The sequence below is a fragment of the Centroberyx affinis genome, unplaced genomic scaffold (assembly GCF_046629955.1).
Source record: "Centroberyx affinis isolate AG114_WGS23_722 - 3 ecotype Tasmania unplaced genomic scaffold, CSIRO-AGI_Caff_v1 ptg000668l_1, whole genome shotgun sequence".
In the NCBI taxonomy this organism is placed as follows: Eukaryota; Metazoa; Chordata; class Actinopteri; order Beryciformes; family Berycidae; genus Centroberyx; species Centroberyx affinis.
Genome location: NW_027279292.1, coordinates 57159 through 84099, shown reverse-complemented (window position 1 = coordinate 84099; position 26941 = coordinate 57159). Strand labels below are relative to the sequence as shown.

General features: G+C 44.3%; 1 protein-coding gene across 1 annotated transcript in view; it reads left to right on the top strand.

Annotated features, from left to right (window-relative positions):
- Nucleotides 1–26941, top strand: part of LOC139643887 (zinc finger protein 521-like) — a 51328-nt gene extending 24387 nt beyond the window's left edge. The window contains exons 3-5 of the mRNA XM_071519178.1: nt 7622–7753; nt 13499–13614; nt 25508–26941. Coding sequence (XP_071375279.1) covers nt 7622–7753; nt 13499–13614; nt 25508–25537 — 278 coding nt within the window. The 3' untranslated portion in view covers nt 25538–26941. The remainder of the gene's footprint in view (nt 1–7621; nt 7754–13498; nt 13615–25507) is intronic.

Here is a 26941-nt window from a genome sequence, read left to right as displayed (position 1 = left end):
CTGTCTCTGTTTTCTCATTCTTCCTTCCATTCTCACATGCACAGAAGAGTATTTTGTATCCGAAAATAAGAGGATATAATCATGGCATTGTGAACTCATGGTGAATAGGAGTTACCACAGACCCAGAGACCCAGCCTGCTGTCGGCCGCGCTCTCTCAGCCTGTGTTTGAGTGTCGGCCAAGTCAGCTATGGCTGCTCCAGAGGCCCTGAAGCCTGTCGGGGAGACGGGACATTCCAAACAGCATAACTCATTCTTTACACCCTCTCTGCTGCCATTAGTTAATTATATGCAGGTGTTTTCCTTTCTCAGGTTTTTTGCTGTAGATCTAATAAAAATGTAACCATAAGTACATAAAGCCAGATAGACGGAGAAAAGGAAGGGGAAAACAGTGTGGAGGAAGTGGCTGAATGTGCTGTGTGAAGCAAATTATTGCCCCCATGTAGATTCATCAGTTCTCCCTGCTGGATTAAGGAAGGGCCTTTCTAATGAAGTTCGCCCCGTCAAAATGAAGGGACTAATTCTGATTTAGCTGAGGTAATGAACTTCCCCTCTCCTAGTGAGAGCAGCACCATGGGGCGAGGGGAGGGTTGGGGGGTGGGGGGTGGGGGTGGGGTGGGGGGTGGATGTGGGGGGGGGGGGGGGGGGGGGAGCAAAGGAGAGTGGCAGCAAGAGAGAGGGAGGCAGGACGAAGACGAGACAGGAGAGAGACACGGAGGGAGGACAGAGAGATAGAAGGGAGAGAGAGGAAGCTAGGTAGAGAAGAGGAAAAAAATTATGCAAAACGCCTGTCTCGTATTTGCTGAGATGTATTAAATTTCCAGTGCGGGCGCCTGTGTTATATAAAATTATGCTAATGTCTCGTGGCCCGCTGCGAATGGCGGCTTGCTGGTCCCGAGCATGCGTGGCTGGCCGCTACACGGAGCGCACTCAGTGGGACTCGCCTTTTCTATTAAGGAAAACCTCTAGACACCTGATGATGAATTCTCTCTCACCAAATGTTCCCCCTTTTTTGTGTCGAAAATATGAGCGCTTTTCTAAATGACTTTGGAGAGCCCGGCGTGGCGCTCGGCGGCCTGCGTCGAGCAGGGGGGAAGGAGGGGGGGGTGCGAGGGGGGGTCCCTCTGCAGCAGGCTAAGGGAGTCAATTAAGGCAAGCACTGATAATTATAAGCCGGCAGAACGCAGGGGCTGGCTAATTGTACAGTGTTCCATGCCGCGAGCCCAGCCAAGGGGCCTCTCCACAACGCTCTCTCCCTGCTCCTTTGTGTGGACCACAGACCCCATAGAGCCACATACCTCAGCCTGACAATGCCGCAGTGAGGCCAGTGAAGAAAGCTGGGCATGTGCCCGTAATTAACTTTTTACATTCAGGCCACTCACTCTTTTGAGACCTGAAAGAGAGATTCTGGTTGGATTCACACCTCATTTATTTTCTCCTGTTTTCTTGCCAGTTAGATTTTCTTTGTCCATTTTGGTGTTGCTTTTTTTGGTTGTTTTTTTTTCTCTCTCTCTCTCTCACTTTGCACAGCAACTTTCATTGAGCACCAGAGTCTTGTGCTCTGAAAAGTCAGGGCGTAGTCACTTGACCTTTATTTCCTTCTAACAAGAAAAAGCCCAGCAGTTTAGAATAGGCATGTATGGAGTAAATTAGAGCAGTTCAGTGCAGAATGGTGTTTGTGTGGCTGCAGGGGGTCCGGCGCTCCCATGCAATCCATCTCAGCAGCCTGCACTGTTTGTCCCCAATGGACCTCCATACCTGCCTCCAGCTGCAGCGCCTACACATCATTCGTTAACAAGTATTCGGCTATCGCCTTTGTTGTTGTGGATTTCTCCCCTCTTTTTTTTTTCTTTGCCTCTGCCTCTGTGACCTACACACTGTTCATTTGACCGAGTTTTAGCCATTGTGTGTTTCAGCTGTAAGAATAGCAGTTAATGGTCCAGGTCCAGGCAGAAAACAAAATGGCAGACTATCTTTCAAAGCATACAGTAGCCCCAAATCCTATGCAGACACCAGCTCCATATCACTAGTTACCTGAAAGGGAATCCTTAACTTCATCTTAATGCTAATCATGCAGAGTAATGCTGTGTCTATTTTGTCTTATTATGTCTCTAATGTTAAACAATGACTATTGGCTTTAAGTGGTCAGTGGATTTTCTTTACGAAAAATCCATTACTGTTAAACAAAGTATTGTTAGACATGCACAGGTGCTCTTTGCAAATAACTCAAGTGTAAATGTCTATTCAGTGGGTTTATGTTAAAGAGGGGGAGAGGTGTCCTTATGTTTTTGTCTCCCATGTTTGGTGAACTCTAAAAGGTGTTCTAGTCGGCTAAACCTTTTGTAACATCCACTCAAGCGTTACGCATGTTTATCTCGACACAAAAACCTGTCAGTTTGGTGTTTTCTACCTCTGGCCCAGTAGCCAGGGGAGCTGTGAGGCGGTTAATGTAGGCGCAGAGTGGCTGATCCTAGCAGGAGCCTAGCCCTGCTCTGATTAGCACCTCCAACGAGCTGCCATGCATCAGAGCTGACATTCTCCCAGAGACATGTTCCCCCAGAATCCTTTGCTCTCGCTGTGCGAGGGCGTCGCCACCACTGACATGTCACAGCCAACAATCTCACCTCACCCCTCCTTCTCCCTCTGGAGGTTTGAAATGAGCATCAGGCATGCCATGAACATGGGACCCTGACATGGGGTCTTTGGTTTCTTGCTTAGCTTATCTTGCCTCGACTTTTCTCTCCCAGACACAGAACACATCTTTAACATGTTTCCACTTCCCCGCAGGCAACCTGGAGTGAAGATTCTCCTTTAATTCTATGGTAGTTTTGCCATCTCTTTGATTTTATTAGCTAGCACTAGGCCATATTTTCATCACTCTTCATGTAATACATTAACTCTTTGATAGAATGGGGGTGAATTTCCAAGGTGCCATGATTACATCTTGTACTTTAATTTCTGTATTTTGCACTTCATTCACTCTGTCCTTCTCAAACCGAGGAGGCAGGAAATAGATATTAGCAATGTTCCCCCCAGGCGCCAGTTCTCCAATCAGCTTTGGTCCAGGGGGAGTCCATCCCTTTGAGCTCCCACCTACCACCTCCCTACCCCCATCCACAGCATTCTCCAGGCATTAATGGGCCTTGTAGTACTTCTGAAATGAGCTGGTTCCTTATGAGGAGTGCTTCTACCTCAAGAGAGCACACACACACGGAGGTGGAGTCAATTTGTATTCACCCATAATTCCCTGGGCCTTAATCACTCTGATTTTCCCCCCATTATCTGTTAATGGATAGTTCCCGCAGAGAGAAGAGAGAAGTAAACCCACCTACTGTTTACAGGCCTGAAGCTGTCTACTCTGCTACCATCCACAATCCCATAGTGGGTTGTATATACAGCAGCGGGTCCGCTGAAAACTAAATCTTCTAGGTTTATTAACATAACAACTGTAACATCAGGCTGAATATTAGTAGACAGATGGAAGAATTGGAAGCTAGTTCTTGCCTAAGGCGAGGTTCCTCCAAAACAGGATCACTCCAAACAGGTATTTCTCCTTTCATCTGTGCAGGATCAGCAGTCCAGAAAACTTGGTAATGCATGGACCTGTTAGTTTTACTTGACAAGTTTTGTGTCTACTGTATTCGGTGGTTCTGTCTGTTACTTTTCCAAAACACCCCGTCGCTGCCTACTAAATATTCTCAATTTGTTCTCCCACTTGTTTACTCATTACTCTCAGTAAAGAAGTGCCTTGATTGATGTCCTTAATATCATTTGTTAGAGTGTGCTGCTTCGGCGACACAAGCAGCATGGGTCCCTTTAAGAGTGAGCTTTAGAGAACCATTCACTATGCCCCAGAGAGGAGTGTAAATCTAAGTATCAGATTTTTCTGTTCCAAAGCCAAATGCTAAAAGTGATCCTGAATTCCCCTCCAATTCAAGCTGCTCCTCAGCAGAATTGTTTAAATAGGGTAGGGGGCAGTGGGGGTGGGGGGTGGAATAGAGTAAGCTGAGGGAGAGTTTTTAATTAAGCAATGCCCTGCGCCATACTTAAGTACACACTATTAGCAGAATGTTAGACTGTCTTCAGCTACTTTAGTTTCAGTGTTTCACTCACTGTACAGTTCAGTGCTATGCACATATGCACTCAAGCAAACGACAAGGTCCATATCAAATGCACAGACACATTCACCGCCGACTTTCAGGTTTCAATATGCTGCAACTGTATCATTGTTATATAAATGGAGTTCACTAAACTATGCAAGCCAGACCAGCAAACCCCAGCGTCCCAAACAACCTTCAACAGCACATGAACTTCAGCCTGGATAAAAAAATAAACAGCGAGGAGAAATAAAGACCATTCTTTTTAGAGTAGTTTTTCCTCTCTCTGTCTCTCCCTCTCCTCCACATGGGAGAGATATTAGGCGTTTGTGTTTTAAGGAGCTGTGAAATACATAAACCATGAGCCACAGGAACGCTAGGCCCTGTGGATATGCAGATGGGCTTACTTTGCTGGTGTCAGGGATGCTTAGAGGGAGCAGGCACAGGAGCAGTTCTCATCTAAAGGATTTTCTTAGGAGTGCAGAGGGACAGGGTGGTGGCAGTGGAGAACACTCAGGAGACTCGGAAAAAGAGAGTGGGAGGAGGGAGAGAGAGGGAGAGAGAGAGAGAGAGCTGACAGTCCCCTGTGGCCCTGTAACTATATCCAGAGTCTGCTCAGTGCATAGAGAGGGGTGGGGGCTCACGCAGGGCCGTGCTGATTGGGCAGCCCTGGAGAAAGGCTGGGGGAGCGACAGGAAGTGACCTAAGCCCAATGAGGGAGCTATAGGGGCGAGCGGGCCGACTTCCTCCCTTGGCTCTCACTAAGAAACAGGCTGCCAGCGTGATCCAACCCCTGTTACCCTGCCATATACAAACCCAGCCCCTATACAAGCTACATTACAGGGCCAACGCGTGTAGAACTGAGTCATGATACACTCACAGTCTCTCTCCCTCTCTCTCGCTCTCTCTCTCTGTCTCTCTCTCTCTCTCTCTCTCTCTCTCTCTCTCTCTCTCTCTCTCTCTGCCTCTCTCTCCCTCTATCTATTTATATATCTCTCTTTTGCTTTCTCCCTCTCACACACATACACAATCACACACAGACATACTTTTCATTCTCTCTCAAGCTTTTCTCATATATACATACACTCAGTACAATAACATGTAAACATATATATAGTCATATTGTATTATATATGCATATTTCAAACCAACAACCACCCACTCAAATTTGCCAACATATTTTTACTTTCCCTCGATGCACAGGCACACACACACACATGCACACACACACACACACACACACACACACAAGGTCAGACAGGCAGGTGCAGAGTTATCTGCATAATGAAGCAGGCCAGGTCTCCAAAGGGACAGCACTGTGCAGCAGGGTCAAACGAGGGCTGCACATATGGCAGAGGAACAGATCTGTGAACTCTGCAGCATGCTTGACCTTAGTGTACACCCTCACACAGATAAGCAAACTGAATGGTGATCAAAGAGGACAGTGATCAAACTATCCTCCCGCGCGCCTGCGTGGATGCGCTCGTGCCACCCCACCCCCACCCCCCACCCCTCTCTCTCTCTCTCTCTCCCTCTCCCTGATGCCTCCTGCTACACACAGACGCACATGTAGGCTACAGCATGTCTCATCTTTCAAAGGGGGGGGGTGCATGATTGCAGAACGCACCATCAACTCTTTCTCTCCAAAATAAAGGGCTTGTTTTGATCGGTCCCTACCCTTCTGCCAAACAGTCATTCAGGACTGTACACCCGTGAGCTCGTGCTGATACACGGCCTGCGGTTTGTTTTTACGCTGCAGACACAACCTTGTGTGATATACAGTGCCATATGTTTATGTTATTAGGAAAAGATAGTAAAGGAACATATGGAAATATATTACCGTAACATGTTCAATATGTATACACTCCCACTGTTTCTTTTGGCACTGCGGGAGATGTTTCCCTTCCCTTCCCTTCCTGGAATATTGGGGGTCATTGGGTTGCAGTTGTCACTCTCACTCAGGCTCAATCCATAGGTGCAGAAGCAGAGATACTACATATATTTCATTGCTTGCTTCTTTGCAACTCCTCATAAAGTGACAAGGTCCTTTGCTCATTTGAAAAGTATTTTCAGAAAATTAGACCGGAATGAGAAGTTTTTTACATTCTTGACATAATTGGATTTTAGAAATTCCCCAAATCGCCATGACACAATGTTTTCAGTCTAGTGAACCTGCCTCTGTCATTTCATGTGAGCTTTGAGTAGTGGATAGGCAAATAACTATAAAAGTGAAAATAGGAAAGTTGCTCATGATGAGTGAACAGGAATTATAAAGTGGGGAGTTGGGCACCTACATAAATGTCCATTCCAGTTCATTGAACGGTACTGTTGTTTAGCGGAGTTGGGTTGCCAGATTTGCCTAAGGCGCCTTCGATTAACCCTCTACTTGGGTCCTCAGTGGGCTGGAGATGGGCACAGCTGGTTAGGTGAATTGTGTGTTTGCACGTCTGGTACCCAGGGCCTATGTTGGGGGCACTGGGCTGGAGAGACCTAGGGATAGGCTCCGGATGAGTCCCTGGGGTGCCCCCCACCCCCTCCACCCCATCCCCCCCACCCCATCCCCCTTCAGCTGGCCTAATGTCGGGCTTGGCAGGAGTTTGATAGTGCACTAGTCCAACCCCATGGCAGAGTGCATAGGCCTTTTATTGACGTGCTGGAGATGGGCAGTTCTGTGGAAGTCTGAGTCAGCAGATCGTTGTGCAGCAAATGAGCGGTCAGTTTCACTGTCTGAACGGCATTTATTTAAGCTATCAGTGGCCTCGCCTGAGGTAGTCTAATGTTGAGATAGACGTGTGGGGAATTCTAATGCCAAACAGATAGACTGGGAGTCTGTTTTGCACTTGCCATAAGTGTTGTCTCACTTTGTTGACATATGAACATGTGTTGTTTTTAAGGACAGTAGTTCTGGCAGACTTGACAGTGACACATGTATTTTGACAGATTTAATTTGATTTGATTGAGTTGCTTTGGTGATATAGAGTGAAGGTTGAGCAGAAACTTTATTGAGGTTATTATTACGCCCTTGTATCGTTAATGTTAATTAAGTAAAATCACCCTCTGCACTATTTGAAATGAGCCTATTTTGTAATTCTTGATGTATTTTTGATACACATTCTGCAAAGATCACATGCCTTTAAGTCACATTTTTCCTTCATTTATACCTTTCTTTAAAGTCTGCATTCATTTCCCTACACCAAGAATAAATTATTTTTGCATGTAAGTTAATCAAAAAGACTACGCTCACCATGTTCAAAGTGCAAGACCTCGTCTGAGCAATTAGGACCCCCACTGGTCATCCAATTTATGCCTGATGGGAACAGATCACACGTTATATTAATTTCCTGTCTATGTCATGAAAGTCACAGGCAGGAGTCTTCTCCACAAATTTGTTAAAGTTGAATTCCATGTGAAGGCAGAAAGAAAAAACGGAATAAGGTAGAGACCCTTGTTGCTTCTCTGCCGCTCCTGCTCTGATTATTTTTCCTCTTATGGATTTCTATGTGTTTTTGTTGTTTCTTCTCTGCAGAGGAAGGATTGAACCATGAATGCAAGCTCTGCAGTCAGTCATTCGACTCACCAGCAAAGCTTCAATGCCACCTGATTGAGCACAGCTTTGAGGGCATGGGCGGAACCTTCAAGTGCCCGGTCTGCTTCACAGGTGTGTATTGTGTGTGTGTGTGTGTGTGTGTGCGTGCATGTGTGTGTATGTGTATGTGTTAGGGGTTTGCGGGCAGATGAGCAGATAGAAAGAGTGTATGTTTGTGTACATGTTCACTCTTCTGAAATGTTCACATTCTCTCCGTACGAAGCTTTACATTCCAACGCTGTCTTTTTTTTTTTTTTTTTTTTTGCATTGTGTGAAAAGGCAAATGGTTTCTAAATGAGTTGGGAAAGGTCAGGCAAGCGGGTCGCTCAAAAGCGGAGAGCAGTTTGCTGCGTGTGGCTTTTTATTTAGTCAAATTGCATCCAAATCAAGGCCAGAGAAGTGTCATGAGGCGAGAGAGAGAGAAAGAAAGAGAGAGAGAGAGAGCAGGGGGGAAGACAGTGTGAGAGGGGTTCAGGGAGAGGGGGATGAAAGAGTGGGGAAAGAAAGGGAGATGTGCTAATTGTGGATGGCGGTGGTGCTGATAGCTGTAATGATCTCATCTGTCTCTGTGCGTGGAGGTGGAAGGACCGGACTCCTCCTGAGAGGATAGCGCCCTCCTTCAGTGTCAACAGGGTTAACTATCTCTATAATGAAATCTGCAAAGTCGTTAACTTCAGCTCTTCACTCTTTCTCCCTCCTCAGCTCTTTACTCTTCTTCGCGCTTTTCGGGTCCTCAGCTCATTTCGCTCTCTTGCGTTTCCTTTTCTTGCTTTCTTTTTTTTTTCCAACTCCCTCCAAATTCATATGTCTCCACTCCACTTGTTACATCAATTAACATCATTAGCTCTCAGCACAGTTCACTCCCCGATCTTTTCTTTCACATTCTTTACCTCTTCATCCACCTCACCTCGCGGCTCCTTATTCATTTGTCTCCCCTCTCTCCCTCTCTCTCCCTCCACTCCCCTCCCTTGCTCCACTTCTCTCATTGCTGTTTTGGCCTTATCTCTCTTTTAGCAGAAGCCTATTGATATATCCCCACCCCGCACCCCGCACCCCCTCCTCATCCCCTCACAGGGGTCTGGGCATTTAATATACAGAGCATGCCTCCTTCATCTGAGCCTTCATTTTCCACCGCCGGCTTTGACAGACAGGTCCCCCCTCTCCCTCCGCGTCCATATCGATCACGGCGCATGAGAGAGAGAGCGAGGGATGCTGGGAGCGGGAGGGAGAGGGAGAGAGTACACCCTCAGGACAGTGGTCGCAGAGCAGACAGACAGATGGGCCAAGGACTGTGGTTGTGGGGAAGGCAGGCTGCGGAGAGTGTGGACGGACTGAAAGGCCTCCCTCTGTTGGGGATGCAGGGGACAGGCAGACTGAAAGTCACAGCACTCGGAGGAGGAGGAGGAATTGAGAGATTGGCTGACAGCTGTCCTTGAATATATTTCTTCAAGTTGAGCCTGGCATAAAGTAGAGGCACAACCCTAGTTTATCACCCAAACATGAACAGTGTATCAATTTGTAAATGTAAATATATATTGTTGGCAAGCTGAATTTTTATAGCACATTTGTTTTGTGTGATAGTTTAGATAGATCAGATTTTTTGTGATTTTAAGAATTTCCACACTCTTTTCCTAACCATAATTTTTACATATGATTATCATGATATGGATTACTATACGTAAATAAATTACTGTTTACTCGTTTACAGTTTACTTTAAATTACTGTTGTTGTTTTTTGTTTTAGCAAACAAGGCTTTCTAGTCATTCAAGTCTGTTTGCACTCACCATGTATAATTGAACATACTGCTAACTATGTCATGATCATTTTAGCTAACATCAGTGTGGATGAATTGCCGTTGATTAATCATGGCATGCACTATTTTGGTACTTTAATTACAAATTCAAAGGGAATCCCCATTTCAGACATAATGAGTCTGAACATAAAAGTGAAACTTTGATCAAAGTAGGTGGTGCTGGTGATGGTGGTTGGGTCGCTGAGTTCACTTGATTAACAAGGTTATTCCTTGTTTTAAAGATCATCCCCAGTTGATGTCCATGTTTTAGTTTGATCTACCCTCTGTGACCCAAAACTCTGTGGGAGGCAGGGAGTGATTGTCATTCTTTGACATACCTGATTATCCTCGATCCCACTGGAGGGAAAGGAGAGAGGACAAATCATACCAGAAAATAGACCGAGGGGAAGTATGGGGAAAAGTGAGTCATAGACAGAAGAAGAGGGGAGACGAAATAGAGGAGAAAAGGAGACAAAACTTGGAGGAAGCTAAGAAGGCTGCAACTGGCAAGTTTGGATGTGAGATGAAAGGAGGGAAGAGGAGGAGGAAAAGAGAGCTGTGTAGGGGAGGGAGGGTAAATGGGAGTTGAGGAGAGAGGTCCATAAGCCCCTGGATGATGAGAGAGAGGCTGACTCTCCCAGGACAGATTTGACAGGTTTCAGAAGTGGGGGAGCCTGCAGCTAGAAGTGTCTGCCTGCACCCTTAGGAGCAGTAGCGAGGGCTGGTGTGGAAATTGTGATTGGGAATATGTGCTTAAGACAAACAAAACAGAAGAAAGTGTACCTGATGAAAGTCGTGTGTGTGTGTGTGTGTTATTCTTTTACTTATGTCACAGCATGCAGTGGAAAGTCGAAAAACTACAGGATGCTCTTCTTTCAAATCGGCAAGAGTACGGCAAATACAGTAGTTTAATTAGTTGTTTGTGTAGTTCCTGCCCACATTCTCTTGGAGCATGATCTTAGAATTATGACATCTTACATCCAAAAACCAGCATAAGCATAGCTTTAACTGAAAATACTAAGACTCTAATATTTAGCAACTTACAACTTGGAATCAACTTACTGCACACAAATGACTTGTTTGTGTTGCCTCAGAACACTTGGATCAGCCTCTGCATTGTGAACTCTTGGATTAAGCAGAAACGAAATACATGTAGGCTAGACGAATAAATAAATGAAAAGGAGAAAGGGGGAAAAAAGGATAAACTTTTTTTTTTCTCCCTGCACAAACAGCTTAGTATTGGTGCAGTGCAGCCTGCAGAGAGCACCACCCTGCCAAAATAAAGATGAGCTGGGGCCTGTAGTAAAGGAGACGTCTGCCATGGGCGGCCCCTGAGATCTAATCAGAGGGCTTAATATCCCCCACAGCGAGGAGACCTTGGCCCCTCAGCCCCCTCAGCCCTGACACCCCTGACGCCCAACCCGGCTCAGCGCTCTGCTCGGCTCCACTCTGCTCTGGCTCCACAGCCAACAAACTCCACAAAGTTCTCTCTCTCCCTCTCTCTCTCTCTCTCTCTCTCTCTCTCTCTCTCTCTCTCTCTCTGTCTCTCTCTCCCTTATTCTCTCTCATTCTCAGCAGGGAGTGCCACAATGGCCAGCCACTGATCCTGTTTGGATGTGGTTTTGGATTATTTCTTCCCCGTTTCTCTATGTCCTCATTTTAACCCTCTAGGAAGACATGCTTCTGTGACTCCTCTAAATGGGCATTGCAAAGGCATATTTCATGTTTGCCTCATGCTGCTGTACACCAATACAGTGTCCCTGCATAGCCTGTGTGAGCCAATCCCTTTATTAGGTTTTACGCACTAATTTGAAGAACAATGATGAAGATAAAGAATGTTGTTAAGCGTCTCCAAAGTTAAATGCTTACCACTAAGTAAACAATTAACACAGTTTTGCTGTGAAATTATGAATGTTGTAGTCATTCTAAGTAATTTTAAGTGTGACCTACGGCTTCAGATGAAAAGTCAATACTGACCTTTACAAAAGGGCTAAAATGTTGTTCGGGCAGTTACGTCTTTGCCTTCAATGACATCAGCCAACTGAGTATTAATGGTCTAACTACATACAGGAGACTTGTAGGTGCTGTTGTTAGGGAAGTGCACTTTAGACTGTGGCACTTTGCTCGCTGTGCTTTCAGCTGTCATTGTCCGCTTAATATGCATAGGGATGAATGAATGCTGAGCTATGAATTGATGCCAATAAATGCAAAGCTGATGCAACATGTCTCTCATTAGTACTGGATCAGATAGACATGTAAACAGAGAGAAACAGCTAACTTGACACCTCAGTGGTGTGTAGGCCTATTGTACAGAATTTGAAGGCCCCCCAAGTCTCAAATCCATTTTTATTTTTGCTGTATTGACTTTTTCCTTCTCTAGCCAAAGACATAATGAAGGCTTCCTGCAGATGGTGTGACCTGCTTCTGTACACTATATGCAGACAAAACACGGCTAAAGAAAAATGCCATTGTTTTTCAGCCTATTTCCTCTTTTGGAGCATGTAATCCCCACAAAGAAAATTGTCATCATTTTCGCAACATAAAACAGTTGCAAAATTGTGCGTTATAGCCCATGCCCTAACCTTGAGAGGAAATGCTTTGTGAACAACAGCAAAGCCATCTATCTACAATTATGTTTATCTTCATATTGTTGTGGTCATTAGTTTCAGAAATGGACCATGGCGTTGTTTGTTTGTTCATTAGAGGAGGTTTGTTCATTTCTGGTTAACATGCTGCCACGTTCCAGAGACAGCTGTCACCCAGGCATTAGCAGTCTGAAAGTATCGCCGCAGTTTGACTGCTGCGGATCTAAACTTTTATTTCCCAGGTCAGGAGTGTGGCAGGCATCCATTCACTGAAGCAAAGCGAGTCTCAAGCGTATACAGCTCAATAATTAATATCAGCTCTCCCAGGTGTGCTCAAATTGGGCCACGTTAATGTTGCTGAGCCCCCTTGAGGGCCACCAGGCTGCAGCGACCCCAAAGTGATCTCTCCAATAGACACCTCACCTTTTGTGGCTGTGCTTTTTCCTCCCTCTCCCTGTGGCCCCACGGTGCATGCATTAGAAGAAAAGTTATTTTGAGCTGTAAGAAATTCAAATGAAGCCCCCACATGCTAACTTTTCCAGAGCATCCAGACCTTTGAGATTAGACAGCCGTCCTTAAAGCACAAGGGTCTGGGATAACAAACGGCATGTTTGAAGTGCTCCTCAGAGAATGCAGACACACACACACACACACACGCACACACACACACGCATACACACACGCAACACACGTACACTCAAACACACACACTTGCTTCCCCCTTAGCTTTCCAGCGTGGACTATGGCTTAATTAAAGCACAAATGTATGGTATATGTTTTAAGTGCCAGCGAGTTGTGTGTTTATATGATCGTGAATGTAGTCTGAGTCTGCATAAATAAATAGTGCAGCGCCATGAATATTTATATTGTCAATATAATTAGCGATGTAGACTAATGGAGGCCATGTTTTGCACTTGAAGCCATGCCAATTTTTTGTGGTTGTTTATTTTCTGGCTTGTTGTCCCCACAGTAGTGCTAAATAAAGAGCATCATTATTCCCAAAACATTATGCATTCACTAGCTGTAGTGCCACGGATATGACCACTCTAGTTCCACTTTCGATATCTAAATTGTTCTTTTTTTTTCAATTATATATCTCATAATGATGTTTTTTATTGTTGATAGCACATTCATTTGTTTGTAATTAAGTAATTTTCCTTGCCATTTGACATAGACTGTCTCCAATGATTATTCAGGCAGATGCAATTATGATCTTGCCTTTATTCCTTTAATGCTGACAACAAGGCCCGACTCTAATTTACCAAAAACAGCAATACGGCGCATCACAGTGATTATAGGCATCGCGCAGTGACAATATTGAAATACAGTATAGAGAGCATCTGGAAAGTGTTTTTGAAATTTACAACAAAATTGTTTACTTTCCTCTCCTTTTCCCTTCTCCTCCTGTGCCTCCTTTGCGTGTGCCTGTGTGTGCGCAGTGTTTGTCCAGGCCAGTAAGCTCCAGCAGCACATCTTCTCTGCCCACGGCCAGGAGGATAAGATCTACGACTGCTCGCAGTGCCCTCAGAAGTTCTTCTTCCAGACAGAGCTACAGGTGAGCCTCGGGCCGGGGAGCAAACGGGCCACCAGCAGACACTGTGACCGCTAATCACACATGACAGCTTAACAAACACTAAACACTACACACACACCGCACTTCGGCGATACCCTCCATCCCGGTTGGGATGGGAGACTCAGAAGGAATTATTTCAGTCCGTTTCCAAAACTCATTTGTGATGTGCAGATATGATTTGATTTGCTTATTAGACCAGCAGAGCACTAAAATATCTGGAATTAGAGGATTAGTGGAATGTGCGTTTTTGAAGAGGTAATTACATACAGAGGCAAAAACACAGTTGAGTCAATATGCCTGCATCTCCCCTCCTAATCACAGAGGAGGCCTCATGGCTAAATATGAGCTTTGTCCTCTGGGAGGCCATATCTGCCCTTCAACAAAGTTAGTAGTTGGACTTATGAACTCGCAATGTTAGAGAGATAATCCATTTTCTAGCAATCTCTTTCTCCAGTCCTTGGAGAGCCTGAAAAAATGAAACAGACCTTATTATATTATTTCAGTGTGGTGGTGTTTTCAAGCAGCACTGTTGTGTTTGGGGGATTCTCTACCTTACACATGGCACATTTCTCATATCCAGATCTTTTTCTATTACCCTGTGTAACTGTAACATTAAAATGTGAGCAGTCTAACCACCTTGTTCAATCCAATCACTGAAATTATTCTCAGTTCTAAGCACCAAGAGAAGCTAATAGGTACTGACCACATCCTTCAAAAACAACTATCTTGAACATAGATTAGCAGTGCTGCGTATTAGTGGCTAGCCAGAGGAAGCATCCAGGGCTTTGGCTGCCCATTGATCGGCAGCAATTTTCATATTGAAATTCAGGTTGTAAACACACAGGCGTGTGCCTGCCAGGAGGAAGGTGAATGTGATCATTATCTACCGGTCATTTGAGCACCTCAGCCATGAATAAAACAAGTCTTGATCCACCAACATACAACTCCACCATGGAGAAGGCTATTAACAAGCCTTGTGCTTCTCCAAACTGCCAACATTGAGTCTTCTCATTCATGCCAAGGCCTCCTATTTATCACATTTTCATCTCTCATTGGTACGAGTGTTTTCTGTATAGCCAGGGTTGTTACAGGTACCTGTAAACAATCTCAAATAACCTGGGGATGTTTTCCTACTTTTTTGTCTGACATTTTTTGGAATGAAGTGATCTCCACCTCCCTGAGGTGTTGTTTCATGCATGATTATATTGTTTTACACTCTCTGTGAAGAGACAAGAGCAGAACATGAAAGACCTATGGCACTTTGTTGTGAAACAGGGGGTTATGAAAGGAGAGCAGGATTGAGCTTGGGGGATAAGACGATCATTATGCTCAACCTGTGCCATGCTCTAAAGGCGGTCCCAAGTGAGTGCATGCTCACACACTCAAGCACTCAACACATACACACACACAGTCTGATCACATTCATACACACATTCAAATGAACATTTACATAAATTCCACATAATCATAGAGGCATGAGTTGATTAACACTGTGACCATCTTGAAGCAGCTCTTAGTCTTTTGAGGGGAGAGTTTCAGATCCATCTTTATCTTAAGAGGTCATTTCTGTGCCATTAATATTGGATGTTAGATTTGCGTAAGTTATCCCTTTTCTCTGGGAAGCCTGGTGTGTTTATTGTCTATTGTTAAAGTATTCGGCATACAGTGCAGGTTGGAGTCTTGTTTTTAGTTGTTGTTTGTTTGTGGTTGCTTTTTCCAATGTATCACACTTCAAAATGTCTCACTGACATGGGGCAGTCGTTTGTCAGTCTGTCTGAAGTGGAGCTGTCTTTCAGCAGTGAGGAGAGTGGAGGCTCTCTCTCTATGCCAGGTCTTGAGTTTGGAGTTTCTCCCTATTTCTCCCTGACACTCTGGCCCACTCGCTGGCTACCTGGGCTCCTCATCTCTCACAGTAGTCGGAGGGGTCAAAGGGCCAGTGCAAGCTGGGAGAAGGAGCGGCAAGAGGCAGAGCTGCCACGGCAGGTAAAGGGAAGCAGGAACGATATTTTATTAATTTGCTGCTGAGATCCTGAAACAGACCAAAGGCTGTGACAGGTATCCAGTGCACCGCTCCACATCCTCCCCCACCGCCTCCCCCCGTGAACTCTACCCTGCGAGGGGCTAGCCAATTTTCGCCAGCCTGTCGAGATGGATGATGGGAGAGCATCCGTCTAATCAGCCCTCCTAGGACCCCCCGCCCAGCCGCCCCCCTCGGACCAGCCAGATTGACTGACTCCTGGGCCTGTGTGCCCCAGAATCCAGAGTCCAAAGGAGAATAATCTCTCTCTCTCACTCTCACTGTCTCTCTCACTCTCTCTCGCTTTCCTCTTTCTTTCTCAGACAATCTAAGCACTGAGATGCATAGACCACCATTCCCTCCAAACTCTCCAGAGGACCCGCCCCCCTCCCATCCGACACACACACACACACACACACACAGCCTCCACCCTGTGCATCCCCCTCCCTCACCCCATTAAAAGATGGAGCAGAGTCTAGATATTTCATGAGGTGCTGATGGGGAGGGCGAGCAGTTCAGTATTTGTGCTAACAGGGCCGGCTGTGCGCTGCTCTCCCTGACCCCCGACTACTGCCCACCCCTTGAGCAGCTAGGAGATCGAGCTTCACCGTATCCTCTCACCCAAATAAGATGCGCCGTCTTCTCATTTTAAAAGCAGCCTCTCTCTCTCTTGTCCCCCGATGTGAAAAAAAAAAATGCTCCTGGGTTTCACCACAGGCTGCGCTGCAATGTGAAACTTGATAATAAACTTTGCCTCCTTTTCCCCTTTGCGTTGGCTTCAGAGACAGTAGCTTTTCATATTGCATAAGGAACTGAGCCAGTGACAATGCTGCTAGGCTGGATTAATTAGCCAGATTCATTAACTGATGGATGCACAGTATTAGCCACAGCTTAAATCTGACATTTCTCTGAGTGCAGTTCATTTGTGAAGAAGCACATAAGTTCAGCTCATCATTGCTCCACGAGTGATATAGAGTACTGGAGGGGTGCAATTTGAGGCTTCTCTCCCAATGATCCCAATTCCTCCTAAGACGAGACAATGAGATTGAAGTTACACAACAGTGAATATGACATTTTCTGCGTGAGATTCCCTTGTTCCTTTTAAGCTGGGCTGTCTTTTATTCCCTCCGTCCTCCAATTTCATTATCATTCCTTGGAAGTGACACAAGATTGTAAGTCATGTGTTAAGTCGTGCCGCGATCGACAGAGGAGTGGAAGGACTGGGGTACTGTATGACTTCTCCCTCTCCTCAGACGCCCGCAGGACACGTACCTTAATTGGAGTGTCTTTTAAAAGGATTCCTTCAAAGACAATCCAAAGCTCCCCAGCCTTAATGAGTGCTGAAAGTGACAGGAGCACGCCTGCATCATGTTCTACTTCCCCACACAAATGAGATTCTCCTCTCCCTGTGTGATAGCCATTATTGCCAAGCTGTGACCAATTTTGCTGTTTTAATTAAGCATATTTATAGGCTGCATGGTCACCGGGTCAGTGTAAATAACTATGCGTGTCATAACGTCCATCTAAGGCTGAACGAGAGAGAGAGAGAGAGAGAGAGAGAGAGAGAGATGGACAGTGAGAGAGAAAGAGAGGGAGTATAGGAGAGAGGACAACAACGAGCAGGAGAGAAAATAAGTAGAGATGTTATGGGTTAAATTTATCCAAAGAAATTAGTTTACAGCATTACTAATGATATTATTATAATGCTTTAGAATTACCCACTGGAGACTAAAGATGATTCTGTGGATGATCCCCGACAAGGATAATTTAGACCCTCCTTTTTGTGGAATCTCAAGCATAGCATCCCATAGACTAGAGCGCACTCCGAATGTGAAGCACAGAGACCTAATTCCCCGGAAGTTTTTTTTTTTTTGCATGAATTTTAAAACATGCCCCCAAAAATGCCCTAAATGCCCTGAGTCCCAAACGTGCCACACGAAAGCAAAGCTACATTTGTTTGGTCCCTAAGTGGCTCTCAAACAGCGCACTTTCTCTGAATATCTTGATCTGCCAAGTATGACAGCTTCTCATGCGTTTGAAAGTTGTATATATATTTTTTTCTTTTAAATGACAAGCTGTTTCTTTCTTCATCACCCCAGGTGCTCTGAATTCTGTCACCATTTCAAAAAGTTGCACTACAAAATGAAAGAACAATGAATTAAAAAAACGCAACTGTTTGTGAGGCGCCATCATTAATACTTAAGCTTATTTATAATTGCGTACAACACTGTACAAACTCTGCTCAGCACTGTAAATGGGGACATAAACATCCTTAGATGATTGGCGATGTATCACAATTGTGGTGTTCTAGTTTTGCAGGTGGATCAGAATTAGACAGCATGACAGACCTAATGATCCTAGGAGGATATTCTCTCTCTAAATGTGTGTGTGTGTGTGTGTGTGTGTGTGTATGTGTGAATGTGTGTTTGTGTGTATACATCTGTGTGCGTGCTGTATGTATTTGTCTTTGTCTCTGTCTCTCCCAGGGTCTGATGTGTGCATGCAAACACATTGTCTGGAGGGAGACATGACAAAAACTCCCAGAAGCCTTTGAGCTGTTCTTTTTTTCTTCTTCCTCTGTTGCACCACTGGGGAAAGTTAAATCCAAACAAAGAGGAGAGCGCTTGGTGTACTGTGCTAGAATCCATCACCGGATCTCTCCCTCAAACATGTTTCCTTTACTTTCTTAGTTGACTTTTTCCACAACTTTGATAAATACCGTCATAAGCGCTTCTCAGGAAATTCACTACAGGTTTAATTTACTGTCTACAGCGATTTGATTTTCAAGTGTCTAATTATACCTTTGATGTTTACAAAATGCTGTGGAGGCTAAAATAAACAGCATTAGAACAATCATTCCCTCTCGAGTTTCATATTCACATATTCAAACACATGTTTAACCAGAGTAATTTAACTCTTCAGTTTTGGAAAGGATGTTAAATGACACCAATTGCGGGTCTATTAAAAACTAATATTCTGACTCGCTCTTCCGTTCAGTGGGAAAACATGAGAGTGCAGTTCGGGTCTCAATTTAGCACCGCAGCCTTCTCTCTCGCTCAGAGAAGTGTGGAAATGCAGGCGAAAATTTAGTCCTCAAAATCTCTGCATTTGTGAAGTGGGCTATCCAGCAGCAAGGGAGGGAGGGTGAGCGCGCTGTAGCATCCCTAGTCAAAGTCTGTCCCTGACTGAAGTGGTTAAATGTGAGAGTAATTGTGTTTTGTTTCTGGGACTGACATGTGGAGCCCCATGGACCCCATCTCCCTCCCAGTGACAGGCAGAGATCCTCCCCCCTCGCTCTGTCTAATTAGAGGATGTAGCCCAGGGCTCATGTCCCAGGAAGACCCATCCCCCTCCCAAGATGGTTCCCCTAAGAAAGCCCTTAATTGGGTTCTTTAGTCATAGTCTTCATTTTAGCTGGAACGGCATCTGTGTGTTGCTATCACCTCAGAATACAGTTTGTATCGCTCTCTCGTGTTTTTTCTTTCTCTCTTTTTTCATTCTCCCTTTCCCTCTCTCTCTCTCTCTCTCTCTCTCTCTCTCGATTTCCCTCTCTCCCTCTCCCTGTCTCCCACTCTCTCCTCACTTAATGAGGCCCCATAATAACACAGCAGTTGTGCAGTTGTTTTGCTACCTCAGTCAAACAGCGGGATCACTGCATAGTGTGTTTCTAGTACCATTCACTTGTCTACTTAGACAGGGTAATGAGTATCATTTGGAGCTACAAAGCACCACCCCACAAAAAGGGCGGTCCGTCATCTCTAGTTACACCTCAGAAGTATCTGGTTGGGGTAGTTAGACATCTAATCAAAGCATTTCAAGTATTATGGATTTATTATATATTTTCTTACAAGCATACAGTATGAGTATGACCAGACACAAAACGATGCACATGGAGGACACTGACATCCACTGTTATTGTCAACTCCACCCTAGACTCGTGCTGTTACTGTATGACCATGACTCCCTGGGCACCTCACTTCAAACAAGACAGTCTGTTACCAAGGAGACCAGGCCGGTTGTGGCACAACAGTGTTTGGGGTCAACCCTCCCTACGGCCTGATAAGTGTTGACTGTGGAGAATGCCAGCTGCTATATTATTTATTTATTTGATTGTGTTCTTCATTGGCTAAACTGGCCAGCAGTAAGCCTGGCCTGAGGCCAAAGCAGGAAGGGATTACTCCCCTAGTGGACTGGTCAACAGTAGGGAATGCACAAAGGGAGGACTGAGTCAATACCGGCCTGTGTTCAACACACCATTAAAGATTAGGGCAAAATGAAACACTCTTGTCTTTCTCCAGAGCTGGTTTGAACACCAAGAACATAGTTCACATGGTGATAAAATTGTCACAGATAAACCAGAACACGGTGGTAACAGCAACAGCATCTCAATCATTTGAGATGAAGTGAATTTACTGAGTGAATTTGTCCATTGCTCATCTTTGGGGGTTCAACCATTACACAACCAAAGAGTGGCTTAAAAATCCGAGTGCTATCAGTTAACCTGCAGTCTAGAGTCTAAAAGGAGGACCATGGGTTCTTTGTTTTAGTATCATTTGGTGACGTGCGCTCATGCGTTAATTAAATTCCTGAGTGATGACTAGGAGTATGCACAGGTCTCAGTGGTTTTGCACACACTCCCCATGCCCCACATGTAGCTATGCAGACTTATGTCATGCCATGAGCGGTAAGACAGAATCTCAGCACAGGAGTGATGAGACATTCCTCAGAGCAAGCTTTGAAGGAGACTTTGGACTGTTCCTTTGCATTTTTGATTACAGATCAATTAAATAACAAGAATTTTGGCTACAGGGGCAAAAATGAGCATTCTGAAATTTTACTTTACGCAATAATCTTTGCTTTATCTCAAGTCAGTAACACTTTTCTCAACTAATGTTAGCTAATGCATGAACTACTGTTGAGCTAATGCAACGTTTAACTAATGCATGAGTAAATGTATTTATTTTACTAAGCCATTAACTAAGTTAGTTGTAAATGCTTTAATTACATTCTGTTCATGACAGTCTTCCCTTTGCCAGAACTTCCTCTTTTGTTACTAAAACATTAACATTCATTAACAAAGAATGCCAAAACTTTACTCATATTAACTACTGTTGGCCATTTATTAGTGCTCTTGTAAATACATTTATTTCAATTCATTCAAACAGAAGGGATGTTTCACTTGAAGTTGTGCTCATGTTTAGAAATCATAAACTGATGCATTTACAATGCATGAACAATGCTTTACTACTGTATATATTTATCTACTCATGTGAATTGGTCATTGCCTCCTTTTCTCATAAAAGACAATAATGCAGGAAAAAGGTGTTATCAGCTTTGTTTACACAATATAATCCATATTGTAGTGTTTCACTGATACACACCCACCATCCCTCTATATTACAACTCACTATAATATATTTATCCATAAATAAAGGTTTCTTTATATTTGTAGATATTAATTAATGGTTATTAACCCTTAACTAATCCAATTACATTACCTGTAAAGTGGCAGCTTCTTCTATCTTACGCAAATACTTACTTAAGGATTCTCTGGAAATGTTCCATTCATCTGGTATAACACTAATAATACTAATAGTGCAGTTTATTAGTCATTTATTCATGTTTAATTAACTATTTTTGCAGTACCTGTTCTAAAGTGGCAGCTCTTTCTGCCTTATTAGTGGCTTACTAGTCCGTGTAAAACATTAATTAGCAGGTGAACAAAATTTCATCATGCACTGTAAATACATCAGTTTATGATTTCTAAACATGAGCACAACTTCAAGAAAAGCAAAGCAACCTTTCTGTTTGAATCAAATGAAATGTATCTTTACTGAAACATTCACAAATGGCCTAGTTAACACAAGCACAGTTTTGGTCATGCTTTGTAATATGTTAGTATATGGTTTAACAATAAAAGTGGAGAGAGAACTTTGTCATGGACCCAATGTAATAATTGCATAAGTGAATAGCTTAGTAACCATTAATACATTTATTCATGTCTTAAGTGTTACTTCAGCATTAGTTCATGCATTAACTAACAATTGTTAAGGTAACCTTACTATAAATAGTTACTAATAAATGCTTAACATTTGCAGCTACAGAGCTTAGCACTTCAGGGCCACACATATGTGTTAGGAGTTGGTCAATTGCTTTTTACTTGTCAACTCTACGCTTGTATAACATGTCCACTGCTTTCCTTGTTTATGACTTAAAAACTTAAGCTTAAAAACTCATTATTATTCCCTCAGCTTTCTAAGCACCCAGTAAACCCTGGGTTTAATGTTACATGCTGGATAACACCACGTACAAGTATCGGCACAATATATTTAGCATGTGCTCTGCATGTACTAACATAATGCTCATCAAACATTGTCAGTGTTTCGATTAAGCTTTACATCCTCTCTCTGATGTCGGCCATTGTGAAGATTGTCTTTAATATAGCATGATCAGATGAAAGGGAGAGTGTGTGTGTTGGTCCACTGGCCTTCCTCTGCGGGGCTGATGTAAGAGGTGCACCTCTGTTGCCTCACTGGAGACCGGGTGCTATCGATGGAGACCAGAGCAATGGGAAACGACATAAAAAATGATTAGTTAATAAATCAACTCCCCTGCCTGCTTGCAGTTTCCCACTCTCTCCTCTCAGCCTCCCTCTCTCTCCGCAGCAGCGTTAAATTCCTAAGACATGTTGCACCTGTTTGCATGGGTACACAAGACCCCTGCCGGGTGTTCTCCCTCCTCTTCTACTACCCCTGAGGGCGTTGCAGTAGGGTGATGTAATCAGATGAAAGTCATGGTTTAGCGGTGGCACAGAGCCGGCGAGAGAATAGGAGAGGAGGAAGAGGCTCGCTCTGAGCCGATGCAGCCAGTCTTCATAAGGGAGAATGCGGGTGCGCATTATTGATCAGAGCAAAATTTAATTTAGTGGAGAATTGACTGCTATGGTTTACCTGAACACTGCTGGTAACTGGGCCCTGCAGCAGGCCTGTGTGGCCAGCAGGTGGTTGGAAGGATAGAGAAGGAGATTAAGGGTTGGATGGAAGGGAAGGAAATGGATGATAAGGGGAATGGCAGAGGTTCAGGGGGAGCAGTGTGGTGGAGAGATGCAGGGAATGGGGGAGCAGAAGATGAGAGGTAAAAGGTTTAATGGAGGGCGTCTAATCCTAAATTCTAGGGATTCTGACACCATCGGCAACATCCTACTTGTGTTGTTGGACAAGGACAAATGATGTCAGCTTTGAAATTGTCATTTTCTTTGATAAGGCTTGAATTGTGGTTTTGAATGATCTTCGCTTATAAAATTTTGTTAGTAATGGATATGTTTTTTTGTTGTTTTTTTAAATGAAATTGTTTCTTGTCATCATTTGACATAGGCTCATATCTTATTTGACTTTGATGGGTGTATTTGGGGTTAGGTATTGTATGCAGGTTTTAACTGCATCAGCACTAGCAATAGTGGTGCAGAGGTGCTTGAAGAACTTGATAAGGATGAAGATTGGAAAGTGAATTCAGTTCTTTTTCTACTCTCCCTCCCCTCTCCCTCCATCCCTCCCTCCATACTTATATACAGAACAGTTTATAGCTACTCTGCAGAGTTCAATATCCACAGAGATAAAGGTATCAGTTTCATTTTCTTTTTACTTTTTTTCCCCCCTCTCTTTCCTCTATTTCCCTTTAGTCTGCATGGCTGCCACTGCCACTGAAGTCGTTTAACACCGTCCTTGAGAAAGCCCTCAGTGAGAAAACTCCTGGCATGTTTAAGGAAAAGGTAGAATGCAGTGTGTGTCAGACAGAGCTGGGACATGCAGAGGGGGGAGCCATTCCCCAGAGGGGTTATTTTCCCCTCTAATAGCTGTTACGAGCCCTACATTATATCCAAGGAGCTACGTTCCTTTGGGGTCCGCACACACACACCTAGACACACAGGCACACTCACACAAAGGCATGCGCGCACAGTTGAGCACACATTTTCTCTCTCTGTTTCTCTCTCCTCCACATACACACACACACACACACACACACACACACACACACACAGAGGCACACACACTCAGTCCCAGCCGCTTTGCTCTCTCCGTGTCAATATCCTGCCATTTGAAGTCACGTACTGCAGGGGCTTCTGGGAGTCGCCGAGGAGCCAGGCTGACGGGTAATGGGCCGCATTCATTAATAAGGTTGCCGTGCTCCTGTCCCTCCTCAGCAACGCCATGGATGTCTTCACCGGGGGGTAGGGGGTTGGTGGAGTGTGAGGAGGGGGAGGGGGGAGGAGGGCGGAGGGGGGGGGGGGCGTCCCATGGGGAGTCTCCTCCCAGACTCACTTAAAGGAGCTTTATTTCAGCAAGAGAGGAGAGAGGGAAGCAGAGGAGCGGTCCGGGGCCGCCTCTTTAAAAAAGGGAGAGCCCAGGCGAGCCAGGCTAACCCTTACAGGGGTCGCACTCCTGCTCCCCGTCAAACAGCTTATTACCCCACCTGTCGGGAAGTAATCGCCCTAGCTGAAAGGAAAGCTGTCGAGGTGTTTAAATGCTTTATATGGAGGCACCTGAAAGGGTAAAGGAGGGAAGGAGGGAACGCAAGGGGGGCTAATAGTCGTCTCCTAGCACTGCCCGAGGGATTTTGTGCCAATAGGACTGAAGGTGACTGCTTTGGTAAACTCACCTTCATACAGTCTATCTCAGGTTGCTGCAATCTTTGTAAAGAGTTTTTTGTTTCGCATTGTCATATTTCAAAAATTTGTTAAATAGTAACCGGGATGTTAGCTTGCATACTTGTATACTTGAATATGCACGTATGAACAGGCCAAAATGGTTGCGTTTGTGTATTTGTGTGTGTGTGTTTGTGTGTGTGTGTGTGTGTGTGTGTGTGTGTGTGTGTGTGTGTGTGCGTGCGTGCGTGCATGCATGCTGATGAGTCTGTGACAGGTGTGTCTAGTCCATGCCAGTTTAGAGAGTCCAAGGCCGTGTTTTAAACAGAGCGCAGCAAGTGGGGCATGTAGTTTGCATTAAAGGGATTAGCAGTCACTTCAAAAGATGACCTGGATTCAGCCCACCAGGGACACCAGTTACACACCCCCTGGTCCACACTCCCTTTAAAGAACCTGGCACAGCTGCCCCACTACAACCACTCTCACCGGTCTGTGTGTGTGTGCCTGCATACGTTTGGGAGGCAGAGTAAAACAGAGTGATACTGTCTTTTTATAATGCAGCGATAGTGTTTGAATTGTGCATCGTTACATATATAGCATTATCATTTCAAAGTTCTGGCTCACACCGCGAGCATGGAGCATCTTCAACCGTTTCACCTGCACCTCAAGTATTACTGAACTTTTTTTCTCTAATGTGCAAGTTCAATCTGCAGCACATGCAATACATGTAATCATTGGATAAACAAGGCTGCAAGGCTGATAATATTCCATCTGGTGTATTACCTTGTAATGGATTTGTTTCCATGGCCACAGCTATTGATCTGGAGGCAGTATTCCCGAGGATTGGGATGTTAGTTGTCAGTGGTCTCATGTCTTTGTGTCAGCCCAGGACTTAACTATGCTTAATCCCAAAGCGAACCACTATTGATCCACACACAGATTTGACTACTGTGCAGGTTAATTGGATTTGGATAATGCAAGCCCCATATAAAGCCTGACAATGACACTCAAATGTCAAAAAACAGTCAAAAGACAGTGCCTGTCAATCATCATATATAAAATAAATGTTAGAACATTTGGGCTTTTGGTGTGAAAAGTTTGAATAATGCTGTATTTACTGTCCAGTGTCCCTGATATAAAAGGGAAGGGGAAAATGAAAGATATGTCCATTGTATCTGATCATAATGTTTCCCCTGTTTCTTTTTGTGCCCTCGCAGAACCACACGTTGACTCAGCACAGCAGCTAACATGGCAAAGATCAGCGCCGTGGCCAAGAACAAGGATCACATGGCGCAGAGAATAATGTCTGACCGCCAATTACTGTCAGTGCAGTTTCCCACTGACTCTCTTGCACTGAACTTTTGATTCAGTGACACCACAAGGAACCATGCCACAACAAGAAAAAAGAAAAGAAAAGAAAAGAAAGAAAGAGGGGGGAAAAGAGAACAGAAAAGAACCCTCCCAGTTCTTTACTAACCATAATTTCAAGATAAAGAAAAAGCCAACTTGTTTGTACATAGAATTCTTCATGTGTTGCTTAACTACAGCTATATTGCAATCTTATACAGTATTTGCCAATGTACAGTTCAAAATGTTTGTCCAAAAAAAGAGAAGGAAAAAAAAAGATCAATGCCATTGTCAATCAGACCAGATGGGACTCAACCAGTTGTGTGAAGGAGAAACAGGGTGCCATTGAGAGTGTAGGAAGCTGTAGGAACCAGCAAGTGTTGTCAGGAGGACTCTTTTCATCAGCGCCACTCCTACTGTGCAGTATGTCACTCTGTATCCTGACCTGGTCAATCATTATGGGGTAGAAAGCTTGATTCACCAGCATAGGCTGAGATCATGACTGTGTGTCCATCGTAACATGGCTGCCAGAGGACCAGCTGAGAACGGCGGTGCGGCTAATCTGCACTGCCTGCGCATGGAGTTCAGATGAGAGGGAAAAACAACACAGATAACAGAAAAACAGGACAGGATTCTGATATATGCAAACGCAGTGACACAGATTTGGAAAAGGCTAGCTCCTCTGGTTGGCTCGTGAACAGAGGCGTGAAGCTCCCATGTGGCTCTCAGAGCATGGGGAAATCTCCAGCCCACTGACTCAACCTGTACATTTCTGTTGTTAATGTTTACTGCTCGTTGAAGCCTGGAGATTACTGGAATTTGTTGTTTTTTTCTGTTTTGTTATCTCTTTATATATTTTTTTTTTTGCAATGGGGAGTAAATCCATTTGGATTTGGGGTCATGAAGACTGAACATGAATTCAGTCTCTCTCGGGGATATAGTTATAAAACTCAGTCCCTGGCTCTCCTGGAGAGTGCCCAAGTACTCCTCTTGTTTCTCTGCGGTGTCCCATTGCTCTGCTCAAGCTGGAAGCCATTGTGGCATCATACAAAACTTTAAATCATTCTGTTATGTAAATGTTTTGCATTCATTGAACCTGAGATGCACTTTTGTATGAAACTTTAATGTTTTGACATTTTGATTGAGAATTGTTCGTACTCAGTTTACAGGAAACCACCATCTCCTGCAGCAAAAGGACAGTTATCTCTGATGTTATTAAAATGTATTGTACAAATATGGAGTTCTGTATTTGGCAGACCTCGTTTTTTTGTGTTGCACATGTGATGGAAATATTAAAAACTGTA